Source organism: Lampris incognitus, chromosome 18, assembly GCF_029633865.1.
Source record: "Lampris incognitus isolate fLamInc1 chromosome 18, fLamInc1.hap2, whole genome shotgun sequence".
Taxonomy (NCBI): domain Eukaryota; kingdom Metazoa; phylum Chordata; class Actinopteri; order Lampriformes; family Lampridae; genus Lampris; species Lampris incognitus.
In genome coordinates, this window is record NC_079228.1 from 43,771,664 (window position 1) to 43,786,972 (window position 15,309).

General features: G+C 48.5%; 1 protein-coding gene across 1 annotated transcript in view; it reads left to right on the top strand.

Moving 5' to 3' along the window:
* The window catches only part of si:ch211-80h18.1 (uncharacterized protein LOC555593 homolog), a 147,401-nt gene that overhangs the window by 48,883 nt on the left and 83,209 nt on the right, over positions 1 to 15,309 (top strand). The window contains exons 7-10 of the mRNA XM_056298087.1: positions 11,240 to 11,323; positions 11,556 to 11,600; positions 14,154 to 14,183; positions 14,354 to 14,401. Of these exons, the coding sequence (XP_056154062.1) occupies positions 11,240 to 11,323; positions 11,556 to 11,600; positions 14,154 to 14,183; positions 14,354 to 14,401 (207 nt within the window). The remainder of the gene's footprint in view (positions 1 to 11,239; positions 11,324 to 11,555; positions 11,601 to 14,153; positions 14,184 to 14,353; positions 14,402 to 15,309) is intronic.

The following is a 15,309-nucleotide window of genomic DNA, read 5'->3' on the forward strand; positions in this document are numbered from 1 at the left end:
TTATACACCCTTATACTACCTTATACACCCTTATACACCCTTATACTAACCCATACACCCTTATACACCCTTATACACCCTTATACTACCTTAAACACCCATATACACCCTTATACTGTCTTATACACCTTAATACACCCTTATATTACCTTATACACCCTTATACTACCTTATAGACCCTTATACTACCTTATAGACCCGTATACTACCTTATACACCCTTATACTACGTTATACAGCCTTATACATCGTTATACTACCTTATACACCCTTATACACCCAAATACACCCTTATACTACCTTATACTACCTTATGCACTCTTATCCTACCTTATACACCCTTATACTACCTTATACTACCTTATGCACTCTTATTCTACCTTATACACCCTTATACTACCTTATACACCCGTATACTACCTTATACACCCTTATACTACCTTATACACCTTATACACCCTTATGCTACCTTATACACCCTAATACTACCTTATACGTCCTTATACTACCTTATACACCCTTGTAGTACCTTATACGCCCTTATACTACCTTATATACCCCTATACACCCTTATACATCCTTGTATTACCTTATACTACCTTATAATAATAATAAATTAAACTTGTATAGCGCTTTTCTAAAACTCAAAGTGGCTTTACAATAAACGGGGTGAAACAAGACGACAGATAAACACAACAGACGTACAGGGGTGGATGGGAAGGGGGGCTACGAGAGGGAGAAGCGGCAGCCACACACGACGCCAGCAGTACTCTCCCACTTGGACAGATACAAAAGGGCAAGAAAAACACACATCATAAATCACAGATGAAGCCTGAAGACGTGAGTCCCGACCAATGACCTGAATTTGGGCAGCCCGCAGCAGTGTCCGATGTGCTTGGGGAGGGAGTTGGGGAGGGAGTTGAGGGAGGGGGCAGGTTGAGCACTCAGTCCTCAGCCTACCCCAGACCAGGGGTGGATGAGCGGATGGGGGGGGGGGCAGGAGAAGGCAATGGAGAAAAGCTGTGTCTTGAGACGGGATCGGAAGAGTGGGAGGGATTCTGAGTCTCTAATGATTTGGGGGAGTGAGTTCCAGACCCTGGGAGCTGCTCTGGAGAAGGCTCGGTCACCAAAGCCGTGGAGGTTGGACCTGGGGTAGAGAGAAGGGAGGCTGAGGTGGATCTGAGGGACTGAGAGAGTTGGTAGGGGTAGAGGAGATCGGTGAGGTATGGGGGAGCAAGTTTGTGAAGGGCTTTATAAGTAAGATATACTAACTTATACTACCCTATACACCCTTATACACCTTTATACTACCTTATACACCCTTACACATCCGTATACACCCTTATACACCTTTATACTACCTTATACTACCTTATACTACCTTATTCCCCCTTATACACCCTTATACACCTTTATACTACCTTATACACCCTTATACACCTTTATACTACCTTATACTACCTTATACTACCTTATTCCCCCTTATACACCGTTATACACCTTTATACTACCTTATACACCCCTATACAGTGTCTAACAACCGAAAACAACCACCAGTTTTATATGCACATACCGGTGTGACCATTAACTAGAGTTACAATGGTCATGTGTACTATTCACAGAGGATTGGGGAATAGTTGCAATCACAGCATTGTAAGATGGTGACAGACGTACTCTTAGAACCCCCCCCCCCCCGGTTCAGGTGTAGACTGTGGAGTCGTTGCCTGACGTGTTAGCTCTCCTGTGTTGTGTCATCCTCTTGGCCAGTGTCTGTTTAGTTTCCCCAATGTACAAGTCACGGCAATCCTCCTGACACTTAACAGCTACACTATATGGCTCTGTTTGTGCCGGGGGACCTGATCCTTGAGGTGAACCAACTTCTGGCGCAATGTGTTTTGGGGTTCGAAAGGTCTCAGCTTTTCCGACACTCCCGCCACATACAGAATCACCACTGGTTTACACTTAGGCAGTTGTTGTCCTTCTCCCGTCTTCAATCAGCTGGTGCACTGTTTGGGATCTTCCTGGCTTTGACAAATGCCCAGTTAGGATAACCACACTTAACCAGTGCCTGTTTAATGTTGAATTTCTCCCCTTCCTTGACCTCTGTGTCGGTGGGGATGCTGTCAGCTCGGTGGTCCAGCGTCCTGATGACTCCTAGTTTGTGCTCCAGTGGATGATGAGAGTCAAACTTTAAGTACTGATCAGTATGTATTGGTTAACGGTAAACATCAGCAATCAAATGCCCATCACCAACTGCAGTTTCACAGTGTAAGAAGGCTACCCTGTCATGTTCCACATCCTCCCTGGTGAACTTGATGTGGTGTCGACAGAGTTAATGTGGTCGGTGAATTGTGGTACATCCTGAGTTTTAACTTTAATCCAGGTGTCTTCCATAAATCTGAACCAATGGCTAGTTGGTGTCCCTGGACAGGAAATTAGAGCCTCTTTTCCACTTCCGCCATATACAAGTTGGCCACTACAGGTGAGACTGGGCGACCCATAGCAAACCCATACCTCTGCCTATAGTACTGCCCCCTGTATGTGAAGTACGTGGACTGAGGACATAGTTTCAGGAGCAGACACACTTGGTCGGTGTTAAGGGTGGTCCTATTGCTAAGCATTTGTTTAACAGCACGGAGCTGATCATTGGACATAGCTCTGGTCGCACCTTCTAAAGTGTGGCCCAGATAGAACACCTTTTGCTGTACACATGGCAGCTGTTTGTTAAGATTATGGCCCTTCTCAGCCAATCAGTTAGGACGGTGAGGGAGTCAGCTTCGCACTGGTCTTAGTGGGGCTACAAATTAACGGATCATTGACATATTGGGTAATGGTGCCAGGAATGCTGGCGTCAGGCATATCTTGTTTGACTACACGATTGAAAATGGAGGGAGAGACGTTTGCAATGTTCTTGTGGTAATCTGGTGCATGTGTATTGCCGCCCTTCATAGGAGAAAGAAAAAAAGGTGTCTGGAATCTGGGTGTAGTGGTATGCTGAAAAATACTGAGCATAAATCTATGACTGTGTAGCACTTGGTGTCACCTGCAATATTGGACAAGGTAGTGTGTGGTTCAGTACTCTGTGTCTACATTAACTGCCCTGTGTCACGGTTGTAGCAGAGAGGAGGGCCCAAGTGCAGACGGTGGAGGCAAACAGTGGGTGAGTGTGAGACGACCCGACAAAGCGCCAGAGCAACTAAGGGGCATATATACCCAGGGGAGGCCAATCAGGGAGATTGGGCACAGGTGCGCGGGAACCGGTCAGCCAATCGCAGACAGGGGAGGCCGAGTGAAGCCGAGCAATCCGCGTCATTCAGGACCCCGGGCGCAGGTGGATTAACGCACCAATCGGGGGATGGGAGAGCCATGATCACAGACCATGACAGGACTCCCCTCTCAAGGGGCGGATTCCAGACGTCCCAAAAGTAAAGGGCCCAGAGTACCAGCAGGACAGACAGAAGGCCCAGGGGGAGGACGAATGGGGCCAGGGATCTCAGGCAGGCGGCCCAAGGGCTGGAACCGATCGAGAGGGCGACCAGGGCGCAGGGCATCTCCAGCGGACGACGCCAACAGTACCACCGTGCCTGGAGGGCTGCTGAGCAAACGGACTTCGGAGGCGGCGGGATGGCCGCTGGGCAAACTGAGCTCGGAGGCGGCGGGACGGCCGCGGGGGGAGACGGACCTCGGAGGCGGCGTGGCAGCCACTGTCAGAGCTACCAGGTGTAGGACCCAAAAGCAGAACGTGAGACAGAATGGGGGAAAAGCCAAAGGGGCACGTTTATTGTTTTGCAGGGACAGGGCTCTCCTACAGGCGGTGGGCTTAGCAGGGTTGTGGTTCTCCTACAGGTGGTGGGCTTAGCAGGGTCGTGGTCCAGGCAATATTAGGGAGGTCGAATAGTAGCGGTTCAACGATCTAGCATAGTCTGGAGAACAGACCAGCTTCTTATCCTGGCCGAGATGGGTTTATTGGCCTGATTGGAGATGCCGGTCAGGTGTGAGCTCTAGGTAAGATCGATGAACCAGATGAGCTAGGTAAGGCAGTGGGAGCGGCCTGACGAGGCAGGGATGTGATAGGGCCCCCAGGCGCTTCCTGGCGACCCACCAGGACAGGCACGATGGAAGTTCCAGATGGGTCAACGATGAGGCTCCAAGGTCGGCTAGGAACAGGTAGGGGGGTGTAGGAGATCAGAGGCGAGTAGACTTGCTTCGAGCACAACCCCTGCAGGCCTGGACGTAGTCGTGAGTGTCTGTAGACAAGGTGGGCCACCACAACTGGTGCTTAAGCAGTGTCAGGGTATGGTTGGTTCTGGGGTGACAGGCAAACTGGGAGATTTGAGCCCACTGGAGAACCTGGGTACAGACCTGGTCAGGCACAAAAAGACGGTTAGAAGGGCCGTTACCTGGGTCGGGTTGAGGCCTCTGGGCGTCCCTCAAGTCCTTCAACCTCCTAGGTGAGCGTGCCCACCACACATGCAGGAGGGAGTATGGGCGCTGGTTCGGCTGTGTCCTGCTCCAGCGGGGCGAACTGAACTTGCAGGCAGCGGGGCGGCCGCTGGGCAAACTGAACTCGCAGGCGGTGGGGCGGCCGCGGGGCAAACAGACTTCAGGGGCGCCTTGGTCAGATCAGGGGGTTCGGAGGGAGCAGCAACGCCCTCAGCAGAGCTGAAGTGAGGCAGGTTCTGTGACAGTAAGGGCTCCAGGCTGAGATGGGATTAGTCGACCAGTCTATGTGGGAGTTGTGACGTCTCAACCACGTCTTGCCTAGCACCAGGGGGCTCTGAGGAGAGGAAATTACTAGGAAGGACATGGTTTTTCCTCTGTGGTTACCGGACAGGATAACACTAAGGGGTTCAGTGACATGGGTGATGGTAGCAAATAAACCACCACTAAGGTCATGGATAGCTATGGGTGTGTCTCGGGGTAGAGTGGAGATGCCTGCTTGACTAACTACACTGGCATCCATAAAACAGTCATCAGCTCCGAAGACCACCAGGTCTCATAAAAGGAGAGATGGTTGGTTGTGGATGAGAACTGCTTCTAAATGCATATGCCTTTGGGAGAAGCTCTACTCACCAACATTCATGGGTGAGCTTGTTCCTTTTGGGCGAACGGGACATGCAATGTGGGTATGGCCTGCCTGGCCGCAGTAGAAACACAAGTGTTCATTAGTGCAACGGATGCGTTCATCAGCGGTTAGTCAAGCTCTAACCAGTTGCATGGGTTCATCCGCGAGAGGCGTGACAGGGGTAGCCAGCGAGCATGGTGGGGCTTAGTCATGAGCTGGTCAGGTTGGTGTTGGCTAGAGGGGCCTGGGGCACGCAACCTCCTCTCAACCCCCTCGCTTTCCCCTGCTCTCTGGAACGGTCATCGAGTCGAATAGCCAGAGAGACAGAATGGGGGGGAAAGCCAAAGGGGCATGTTTATTGTTTTGCAGGGACAGGGCTCTCGGACAGTCAAGGGAAGTGGTGTCGTCTCTGACTAGTTCATCCTTTAGTGGCTCAGATAACCCCGTGTGGAAAGCGGTTTGCAAGGATATGTCGAAAGAACACTTAACTGAATTCCGCACAGAACAGTTCGTAAGACCCAAAACAGGCTTCTATAGCTCTCCACACGGCTTCGAACCACTGAAGCGGAGGACCAGAGAGAAGACTGGAGATGAAGGCTATCCTTTCATTGTCGTCAGAATACATGCTTGGTAAGTGATTGAAAATGAAATCACATTGCATGAGAAAAGTTCCACAAGTAGCCGGGTCTCCATCATAGGGTTTGGGGATGCTAGGTTCTCGCCTGGGCTGTACAGGGGTGTGAATAGGTTCTGGGGCACGGACTGGGGCCTGTGCCGGGTTTTGGGGTAGTAGCGGGGTTAGTTGAGCCATAAAACTGCTGAATTGCTGGGTTAAAGCCTGTAGGCCTTGGTCTGTTAGGGCCACTTGAGTGGTGAGGGTTTACATGCTGGCAGAGAGGGCTTGCATAGAGGTGGAAGCATCCTGGAGGGCAGCGTCGTGTCTCTCGACCAGGGTTCCTTGGCCAGCTATGGCAGCATTTAATGCCTCAACATCCACTGGGTCCATGTTGGCCAGATCGTTCTGTCAGGGCTACCAGGTGTAGGACCCAAAAGCAGAATGGGGGGAAAGCCAAAGGGGCATATTTATTGTTTTGCAGGGACAGGGCTCTCGGACAGATGGTGGGCTTAGCAGGGGCGTGGTTCTTGTACAGGCGGTGGGCTTGGCAGGTTCGTGGTTCTCGTACAGGCGTGGTCCAGACAATGGCATGGAGGTCAAACTAGAGGCAGAGGGAACAGGGGTTAGGGCTCTCGGACAGGCGGTGGGCTTAGCAGGTTCGTGGTTCTCGTACAGAGGCTGGTCTTGGTCCAGGCTATGGCAGGGAGGTCAAATAGTAAATGTTCAACAATCTTGCATCATCTAAACAGACCAGCTTCTTATCCTGGCCGAGATAGGTTGATTGGCCTGACTGCTAGTCAAGTGAGAGCGGCCTGACGAGGGCGGGGCTGATGAGGCAGGGATGTGACAGCCGCGGGGGAAACGGACCTCGGAGGGGGAACAGGTTTCGGAGGTGGCAGGGCAGCCGCTCGTGGAGCAGGTTTCAGAGATGGCAGGGCAGAAGCTCATGTAGCAGGCTTCTGAGGCAGCCGCTGATGAAGCAGGCTTCGGAGGTGGTCCAGCAGCCGCTCATGGAGCAGGTCCCAGAGGCGCACCGGGGACACTGGGCAGTTGAAGCTCAGGGATGCTGGGCAGCCGAGGCTTGGGGACGCTGGGCTGGTAAGCCCAACTGGTCGGCGGAATTGGTCGGCCGAACAGGAACCCGCAGACCGAGTCGGCCGGCGACTTGTAATCAGACAGGACGTCGGCCGGCCGTCGAGGAATATAGAACTGGCGGAGAATCCGGGAACTTCCCCTGGCCAGGCAGATTCCCCGGAGTGGGTCCAGGGCTGTAGCTAGCTTGGCACCACCCATCAACCAGGGGTTTACCGGCCGGTAGCTAGCGGGTTCAGTTCCCGCAGACCGGGAGACAGGCAGCCTGTGGAAGGAGTCGGCCAGTGACTGGTAGTTGGTCAGGACGTCGGCCGACTGGATAACCCCCAGCTGGAGGCCATTCACACCAGACACCGCCTCGGCCTACGATGTCTCCGGTACCTTAAACCATCCGCTGGGTCCATACTTGGGTCGGGTCGTACTGTCACAGTTGTAGCAGAGGGGAGGACCCAAGTGCAGCCGGTGGAGGCAAACTGGTTCCGGCAATTCCTTTATTAAACGGAAACAAAAACAGCAGGTACCAATAGGGAGGAGGGCTAACAAACAGGACGAGGAAAAACCTACAAAACAGCAGGATAACAACACCAGGAATGGACACGGGGAAAGATCACAAAGACGAGGCACTCTGGCAACACGAAAGTCTCTGAGTCTCAGTGGGTGAGTGTGAGATGCCCCGACAAAGCGCTAGAGCAACCAAGGGGCATATATACCCAGGGGAGGCCAATCAGGGAGATTGGGCGCAGGTGGGCAGGTGAAGCCGAGCAATCCGGGTAATTCAGAACCCCGTGTGCAGGTGGATTAACGCACCAATCGGGATGGGAGAGCCATGATCACAGACCATGACACCCTGAGGTCATGGACTAATCACCGTTTGTTGGAACTTCGTTTTCTTACAGGAAAAACCAGTGTGTTGTATTGGCTAAATGTTGGGACTAGTATCCCTACTTTTAGTCGAGTTTCTAATCGGGCTTTATTCCCTCAACGGCTTCTGTGGAAAAAAGGGTACTGTCTCTGCCTAGGTTGTTAACGGTGGTGCCAACAGACAGGGGACTTGAATGCACGAATCAAGACAGGTAGAATAAACGTTTTGTTTCTCTCTGTTTAGGATTCCTGAGCTATTTGCCAGCCATCTTTCGAGGCTAACTTGAACACTTAATATTTAGATGCTATATGAGCATATTTATGACAAGTTACCTCACACTTAAATTATATAAATGTTTGATAAGAGGAGCGCATGTGGAGACGTCCTCACACTGCCATGACAACCGGAAGTAACCAGTCACTGAGAATCTTATAAGATTTATTGCAGCAGTATATAGTCATACAACAGCAACAAACCGAGCTGTCTTGAGAGCAGACTGACTTTTGTAAGGTTAGTCCCTTGCTTTTATATACTGGTAAATCCCCTCTTGCATACTTGATGTCCTCCCCGTGTGCATGCGTCACTTATTCCTTCCCATATCTTGGAATATGCTGATATTGTTAATATTTGATAACGCTCTGCCTTGGGAGCTCATGATAGCCTTGGTGTAAGGAGGTTCTGTGCACAAGTGGTTTGTAACAGTTGTTTTACAATGTCTTGGTGACAGCCTGTGCTGTCTCCATTTGGTAAAACTTCTTAGGAGCATGAGAAAAGGTGCTCTTGGAATGTGTTGCTGTTTCCAATATTAAAGAACGCTGTTTCGTGATAAACCTTGTGTTAAAAGTTTCTGCATACCAGTGTTTTCATATCAGATGTTTTTCAATGTCTTACTACCAGGCTGTCCCTTGTTCCATTTGGTGAACTCATTAATGCATAACTGAGAATATATTGATGCATGCTCAAATCACAGACAACTTCATTGCTTCCTCCAACAGCTGATTGTCTGTAAAAATGGCAGGTGGCTCAGGGACGGATTCTGAGAGACCGATAAGGGACTCCAGGAGGCAGGTCCCAGGGTCACTGGCCATAGGCAGGCTGGGATAGCTAGGCAACTGAAACTGAAAGAAGTTGTCCATGTGCTCGTAGTCCTTGAGGGAGTTGTAGAGTGAGCTGGGCCCCAGGCAAAGGAAGCCATCAAAGAATTCAAGGTCTGACTCTGAGGAGATGCTTGGGTCCATGTTGTAACTCGCTGAGCGCTCGATGGAAGGGAAAGGCGTGTGTGGCACACTGCCACTGTGAAACAGGGTGTTGCCTTGGTTGGCGTTCTCATCCAAAGTTCCGAGATGGCCCTGGCCCATTTTTCAGTGTAATGGTCTACAGAGTCCAGCAGGGCGGCGTCAATACTGTTGTTCTTATCTGGGAAATCCACCACACCGGAGCTTCTGAGCACTGCCCTTGGCGTGTAGACTTTGTATACCAGCATTGATAATCAGGGCTTGAATGACATCAGAGTCAAGAACCTTTACCTTCTGCCACTCTTCTCCTCAGCCTTTAAACGTCTCTAGGGAACCATCATCTTTACTAAGCTCAACCTGCAAAATGCCTATTACCTGGTTTGTATTCATAAGGGAGATGAATGGAAAACAGCTTTTAACACCTACGGTGGCCACAATGAGTACCCAGTGAATGCTCCAGTGGTGTTCCAGGCCATCGTCAGTAACACTCTCTGAGACATGCTGAACAGGTTTGTCTTTGTCTGGATGATTCTGCCACGTTCTCCAATTGCTGCTGGAGAATCAGTTGTTCATGAAAACCAAGAAGGGTGAATTCCATGCATTCACAAACTCCGTCCTGGGATTTATAGTCTCTGCCAGTAGTGAGCAGATGGATATAATCAAGGTGAAAAGGGTGGTAGACTGGCCTCAGCCCTCCACCTTGAAGCAAATGCCGTTTCCTGGGATTCAAGCAACCCTTCATCTATGCTGCAATCCTGATTCACTTTGATACATTTTGTCAGTTCATTGTTCATTCGAAGTTCCTATGAAGACCAGAGGCTTCAGCCTGTCTTCCATCGCAGGCTTTTGCTGGCATATAGGAACTAAGACATCAACAGCAGGGAACCACTCACCATCAAGCTGGCTTTGGAGAAGTGGAGTCATTGGCTGGATGTAGCCAAGCAGCTGTTTCTTGTGTGGACAAATAAAAGAACTTGCAATATATCTGAATAGCCAGGTACCTGCACTCCTGACAGGCCAGGTGGTCTGTTTTTCAACAGCTTTAACGTCACTCTGAATTACCACCCTGGTTCGAAGAACTGTAAAATAAATAGTGTCTCCCATCTGTTCAGCTCTGCTGATGAAGCCTACGACCCAGAGCCCATCCTGCCTGCTTCCTGTTCTGTTGCGGCTGTGACATGGGACACTGAGAACATTGTCCGCTATGCCAAACATCAACAGTCCCATCTTGGAAATGGCCCCACAAACTCTCCTCGACTTTGCCCAATCCCAAATACTACAATAGGTCTATTACGCCATCCTCACCTCATTCCGGTTTCTGCTGCACACTCTCTTTACTGCACTAATGCTTCTGGTAACAATTTGTGCTCCATTTGTGCCAATAACAAGATCCCCAGCAAGCCCATTCCAGTTTCCTGCAAACCTTGCCTGTTCCACACTGGTCCCTGGTCCCACATCTAATTGGCCATTGTCACCAGTTTCTCCCCTTCACATCACATTTTTGGAGAGCATTCTGTTCTCTCATCAATTCATCTACCAGTCTGCCTTCTGGTTTTCACCCCCTAAACCAACAGCAAGACAAAATGAGACAACCAGTACCTGGAGACCCCCTGCAATGCCTCACTTCCACCAGACCTACCACCTAGAGTGAGCTTTTGGTCTGGGTGGAGTATTCCAATAGCACCCTTCCCATCTTGCCAATGGTTTCTCACCTATCAATTGCACCCAGGGATTCCTGCCCCTGTTGTTCCCTAAACTGGAGGAAGAGGTCAATGTGCCTTTTGCCTGGGAGTTCATCCACCATTTTTATTGAACCTGGAGGAAGATGTGCTTAGTCCTCCCTCACACTGCCTCCAAGTACTGGCAGCAGGCAGACTATCATCAGACTCCAGCGCCATTTTACCGCCCTGGGCAGAGGGTGTGGCTCTTCACTCAGGACGTTCCCCTCAGAGTGGAGTCTTGCAGGCTGTCCTCTCGATTCATTGTTCCCTTCCGTATCACAACATTCAATTTCCCTGCTGTCTGCCTCCGGCTTCTCTGCACATTATGTATTCACACATTCCACATCTCCCGAATCAAGTCTGTTTTTTTTAGTTCTCGCCAGCCTATTTACCACTACTGCTCTGCTTCTGTCTATGTGTCCTTACTATTGGGTAAAACTCTAAGCCTTAATCTGACAATTCTCGCTGTAGCCACTAAAAATACTCTATGCTATACTACAGGAGATATCCTTTATTTACCTACTATATAATATGTGCTCTATATGCTATATGCTCTACATACAGTGTCCTACATGTGTCCATATCATTTGTGGACTATATCCTTTTTTTTCCCTTTTTTTTTAACTGTGTCTATTGTGTACACATCTAGCGGTTGCTGGTCTTCCAGTGGATTCTGCAGGATCATCAGGGGGTAGCCCAGGTGTCCAGAGTCAGCAGAAGTTGGAACCTTCAGGTAGCAGGGAATTGGATATATGATCACAATAAATATCATGCATATCTAAAAGTGTTAACTATGAAAAGGAAATACTTGAAGAAATCAAGTCAAATCATAGAGACGGAATTTTCCTTTGATTTAAACCAGACTAAAATACAAGTGTGTCTTAAACTGGTGGCAAAAGAAAACATTGGGATTTTAAAGTAGATTGTATAAATTTGCCCTGCTCTGATTTATGCTCATGCTTAAGGTGAACTGACCGCGGCTGGCTCCTCATCCCAGTCTGAACTGACAGGTAGAGTAAAAAATCAACTTTTTCTTTTCATTAACAGAAAAGACTGCAGCAATGAGCAACTAGGACCTGAACGAACAATCCTTATCCACTTAATATGTATAAACAGTGACTAAGCCAAACTAGTATCTTATCAAACCAATCTAACCACTACAACAATTGTACACGGATCAATACAACATTGATACAATAATGAATGACTGAAATCTGTAGATTTTTTGACTTTCAAATCTTATGATGTGCACCTAGAATGAGTGATGTAGACACATAGAGCAGCAAAGTAATGTTGCACTGACCTCTTCAGCAAAGATTTTTCCATTGGCACGTGTGGAAAATCCTTATTGTCATAATTGTGGTGTGGCTAGCAGTCCGAACTAGTAGCTATTTTAAACCTGAAGAGGCCAGTACAACTCTGCTTTTTTGGCAGTGTTTATATACTCTTTAAGCCAGGTCCCCAAGATCTACCCAAGCTGTACAAGGTGGAAGGAGTACTTGAGGGGCTGATGAATGAAGAAAATGAGAGAGGGAGAAGGTTGGATGATGTGGGGATAGTGAATCAGGAAGTGTGGTGGATTAGCAAGGAGGAAGTGAGGGCAGCCATGAAGAGGATGAAGAGTGGAAAGGCAGTTGGTCCTGATGACATACCTGTGGAGGCATGGAGGTGTTTAGGAGAGATGGCAGTGGAGTTTTTAACTAGATTGTTTAACACAATCTTGGAAAGTGAGAGGATGCCTGAGAAGCGGAGAAGAAGCATACTGGTACTGATTTTCAAGAACAAGGGTGATGTGCAGAACTGTAGCAACTACAGAGGTATAAAGTTGATCAGCCACAGCATGAAGATATGGGAAAGAGCAATAGAAGCTAGGTTAAGAGGAGAGGTGATGATCAGCAGCAGCAGTATGGTTTCATGCCAGGAAAGAGCACCACAGATGTGACGTTTGCTTTGAGAATGTTGATGGAGAAGTATAGAGGAGGCCAGAAGGAGTTGCATTGTGTCTTTGTGGATTTAGAGAAAGCATGGGACAGGGTGCCGAGAGAGGAGGTGTGGTATTGTATGAGGAAGTCAGGAGTGGCAGAGAAGTATGTAGGAGTGGTGCAGGATATGTATGAGGGAAGTGTGACAATGGTGAGGTGTGCGGTTGGAATGACAGATGGGTTCAAGGTGGAGGTGGGATTACATCAAGGATCAGCTCTGAGCCCTTTCTTGTTTGCAGTGGTGATGGACAGGTTGACGGACAAGATCAGGCAGGAGTCTCTGTGTACTATGATGTTTGCAGATGACATTGTGATCTGTAGCAAGAGTAGGGTGCAGGTTGAAGAGAGCCTGGAGAAGTGGGGGTATGCACTGGAGAGAAAAGGAATGAAAGTCAGTAGGAGCACGACGGACTATATAGTATGTGTGAATTAGAGGGAGGACAATGGAATGGTGAGGATGCAAGGAGTAGAGGTGATAAAGGTGGATGAGTTTAAATACTTGAGGTCAACTGTCCAAAGTAACGGGGAGTGCAGGAGAGAGGTGAAGAAGACAGTGCAGGCAGGGTGGAGTGGGTGGAGAAGAAAGTCAGGAGTGATTTGTGACAGAAGGGTACCAGCAAGAGTTAAAGGGAAGGTTTACGAGATGGTAGTGAGACCAGTTATGTTGTATGGTTTGGAGACAGTGGCACTGATGAGAAGACAGGAGACGGAGCTGGAGGTGGCAGAGTTGAAGATGCTAAGATTTTCATTGGGAGTGATGACGAAGGACAGGATTAGGGATGAGTATATTAGAGGGACAGCTCAGGGGTGACGGTTTGGAGACAAAGCAAGAGAGGCAAGATTGAGATGGTCTTGACATGTGTGGAGGAGAGATGCTGGGTATGTTGGGAGAAGGATGCTGAATATGAAGCTGCTAGGGAAGAGGAAAAGAGGAAGGCCAAAGAGGAGATTTATGGATGTGGTGAGGGAGGACATGCAGGTGGCTGGTGTGACAGAGGAAAATGCAGAAGACAGGAAGAGATGGAAATGGATGATCCGCTGTGGTTACCCCTGACGGGAGTAGCTCGAAGTAGTAGTAGCAGCAGCAGCTGTAGATTACCAGATTCTCACCCAGGGACATGGAACCAACTGTGTTCCCCGTTACCAAGCTGGAGACATTGCAGGGGTTCATACTGTGAAGTCAGCCGTTTGATACTGATGTATCAGTTTGTTGTACCAACCAAGCAACCTTGATAACCAGGATTAGAGGAGAATGTGATCCTACCCTACTGGCAAATCTGAGGTCGACTCCAGTAAAACAACTTCTTCCCAAAACATGGACAAACTGGAACTGCTGATGGAAGTTGTACTTAGCGAACATGGAGACCTCTTTCTGACTGATTATGTAAATTGCAGTTGATTGAATGAGTGATTGCATCTAAGTACGAACATCTTCCCCATCTTAGTCTACTATATACACTGATCAGACACTCAATCTTTTCCTATATTATCTGTAATACAACATAATAATCACACCACTAACCACATCTAGTGTTTCCTGTGAACTGTAAATGATTTTGTTCAATACGTATATTTTTGCAGGTTATGATGCACCTGAAACAGAGATCAATGGTAAATATTGTTTTGTTTTGTTTTTACTGACTTACACCGTTCTTCTCAAACTTCATCAATAGATCCACTATGTGTACTGACAGACAATGTTTTACAAGGTTTGACAAAGCTGTTTTCATGAGAAATTTGTTTTATTAAGGTGGTGAAATGATTTTCTTTGTCTCTCACAGGTAACGGACAGAAGCTGTTGAATGTGGGTGGAGCTCATGACCAGACAGGTGAGCTGCAATAAAGGTGGGCTATGGAAAAGAAATGATGCTATGCTGGATAAAGCAAACTGGGGCCTGGGGGTCTAAGAAACAGGTGACAGTGGATGTGGACAGACAGACAGTGTGTGATTCACCCTTCTTTGATTACAATACCTTCTTGTCTGATTGCTCACAAGTTCTTCTTAAGCTGTAAGTGAAGGTTTCACATCCTTACACATATTTCCACATCCCTGTAAACGCAAATCCAAATATCCATATAAATGCAATAATGTTTGACAATGCAACTTTTCTTGACATGAGCAATTTCTGTGGCTGTGGCTATCAGTCCCGCAAATTCTATCAGCACTTTTTGTACGAATCTTAGTGGTCTGCCAGGTAGTGTTAAGCAGGCTGCTAGGAATCTTGGGGTAATATTCGATGCTAACCTCGGTGTTGATAATCATATTACATTACATTACAGTCAATTAGCCGATGCTTTTATCCAAAGCGACTTACAATAAGTGCATTTAACATAGGAAATCAGGAGAACTACTAGTCATCAGAGGTCATAAGTGCATCTAAACAAGCATCTAAGAGCAAAACCAGTGCTAAAGTAAAAGCGCAAGAAAGAGATTTTTTTTAAATGAGTGAATACAATAAGTGCTAAGAACAAGTAACACCAAAAGATGGGCAGCGACTCCACTGTCCTGACATCAGTGGGGAGTTCATTCCACCACTGTGGGGACAGGACAGAAAAGAGCCGTGACCGGGTTGATCAGCAGCAAGGGCCTCTGAGCGACGGGGCAACCAGGCGTCCCGAGGCAGCAGAGCGAAGTGGTCAGGCGGGGGTGTAGGGCTTGACCATGGCCTACCCCCCCCCTCCCTGGGTTCCCGGACTAATGGCCCTCTCCATCTTGACGACCCCCCCCCCCACCTGT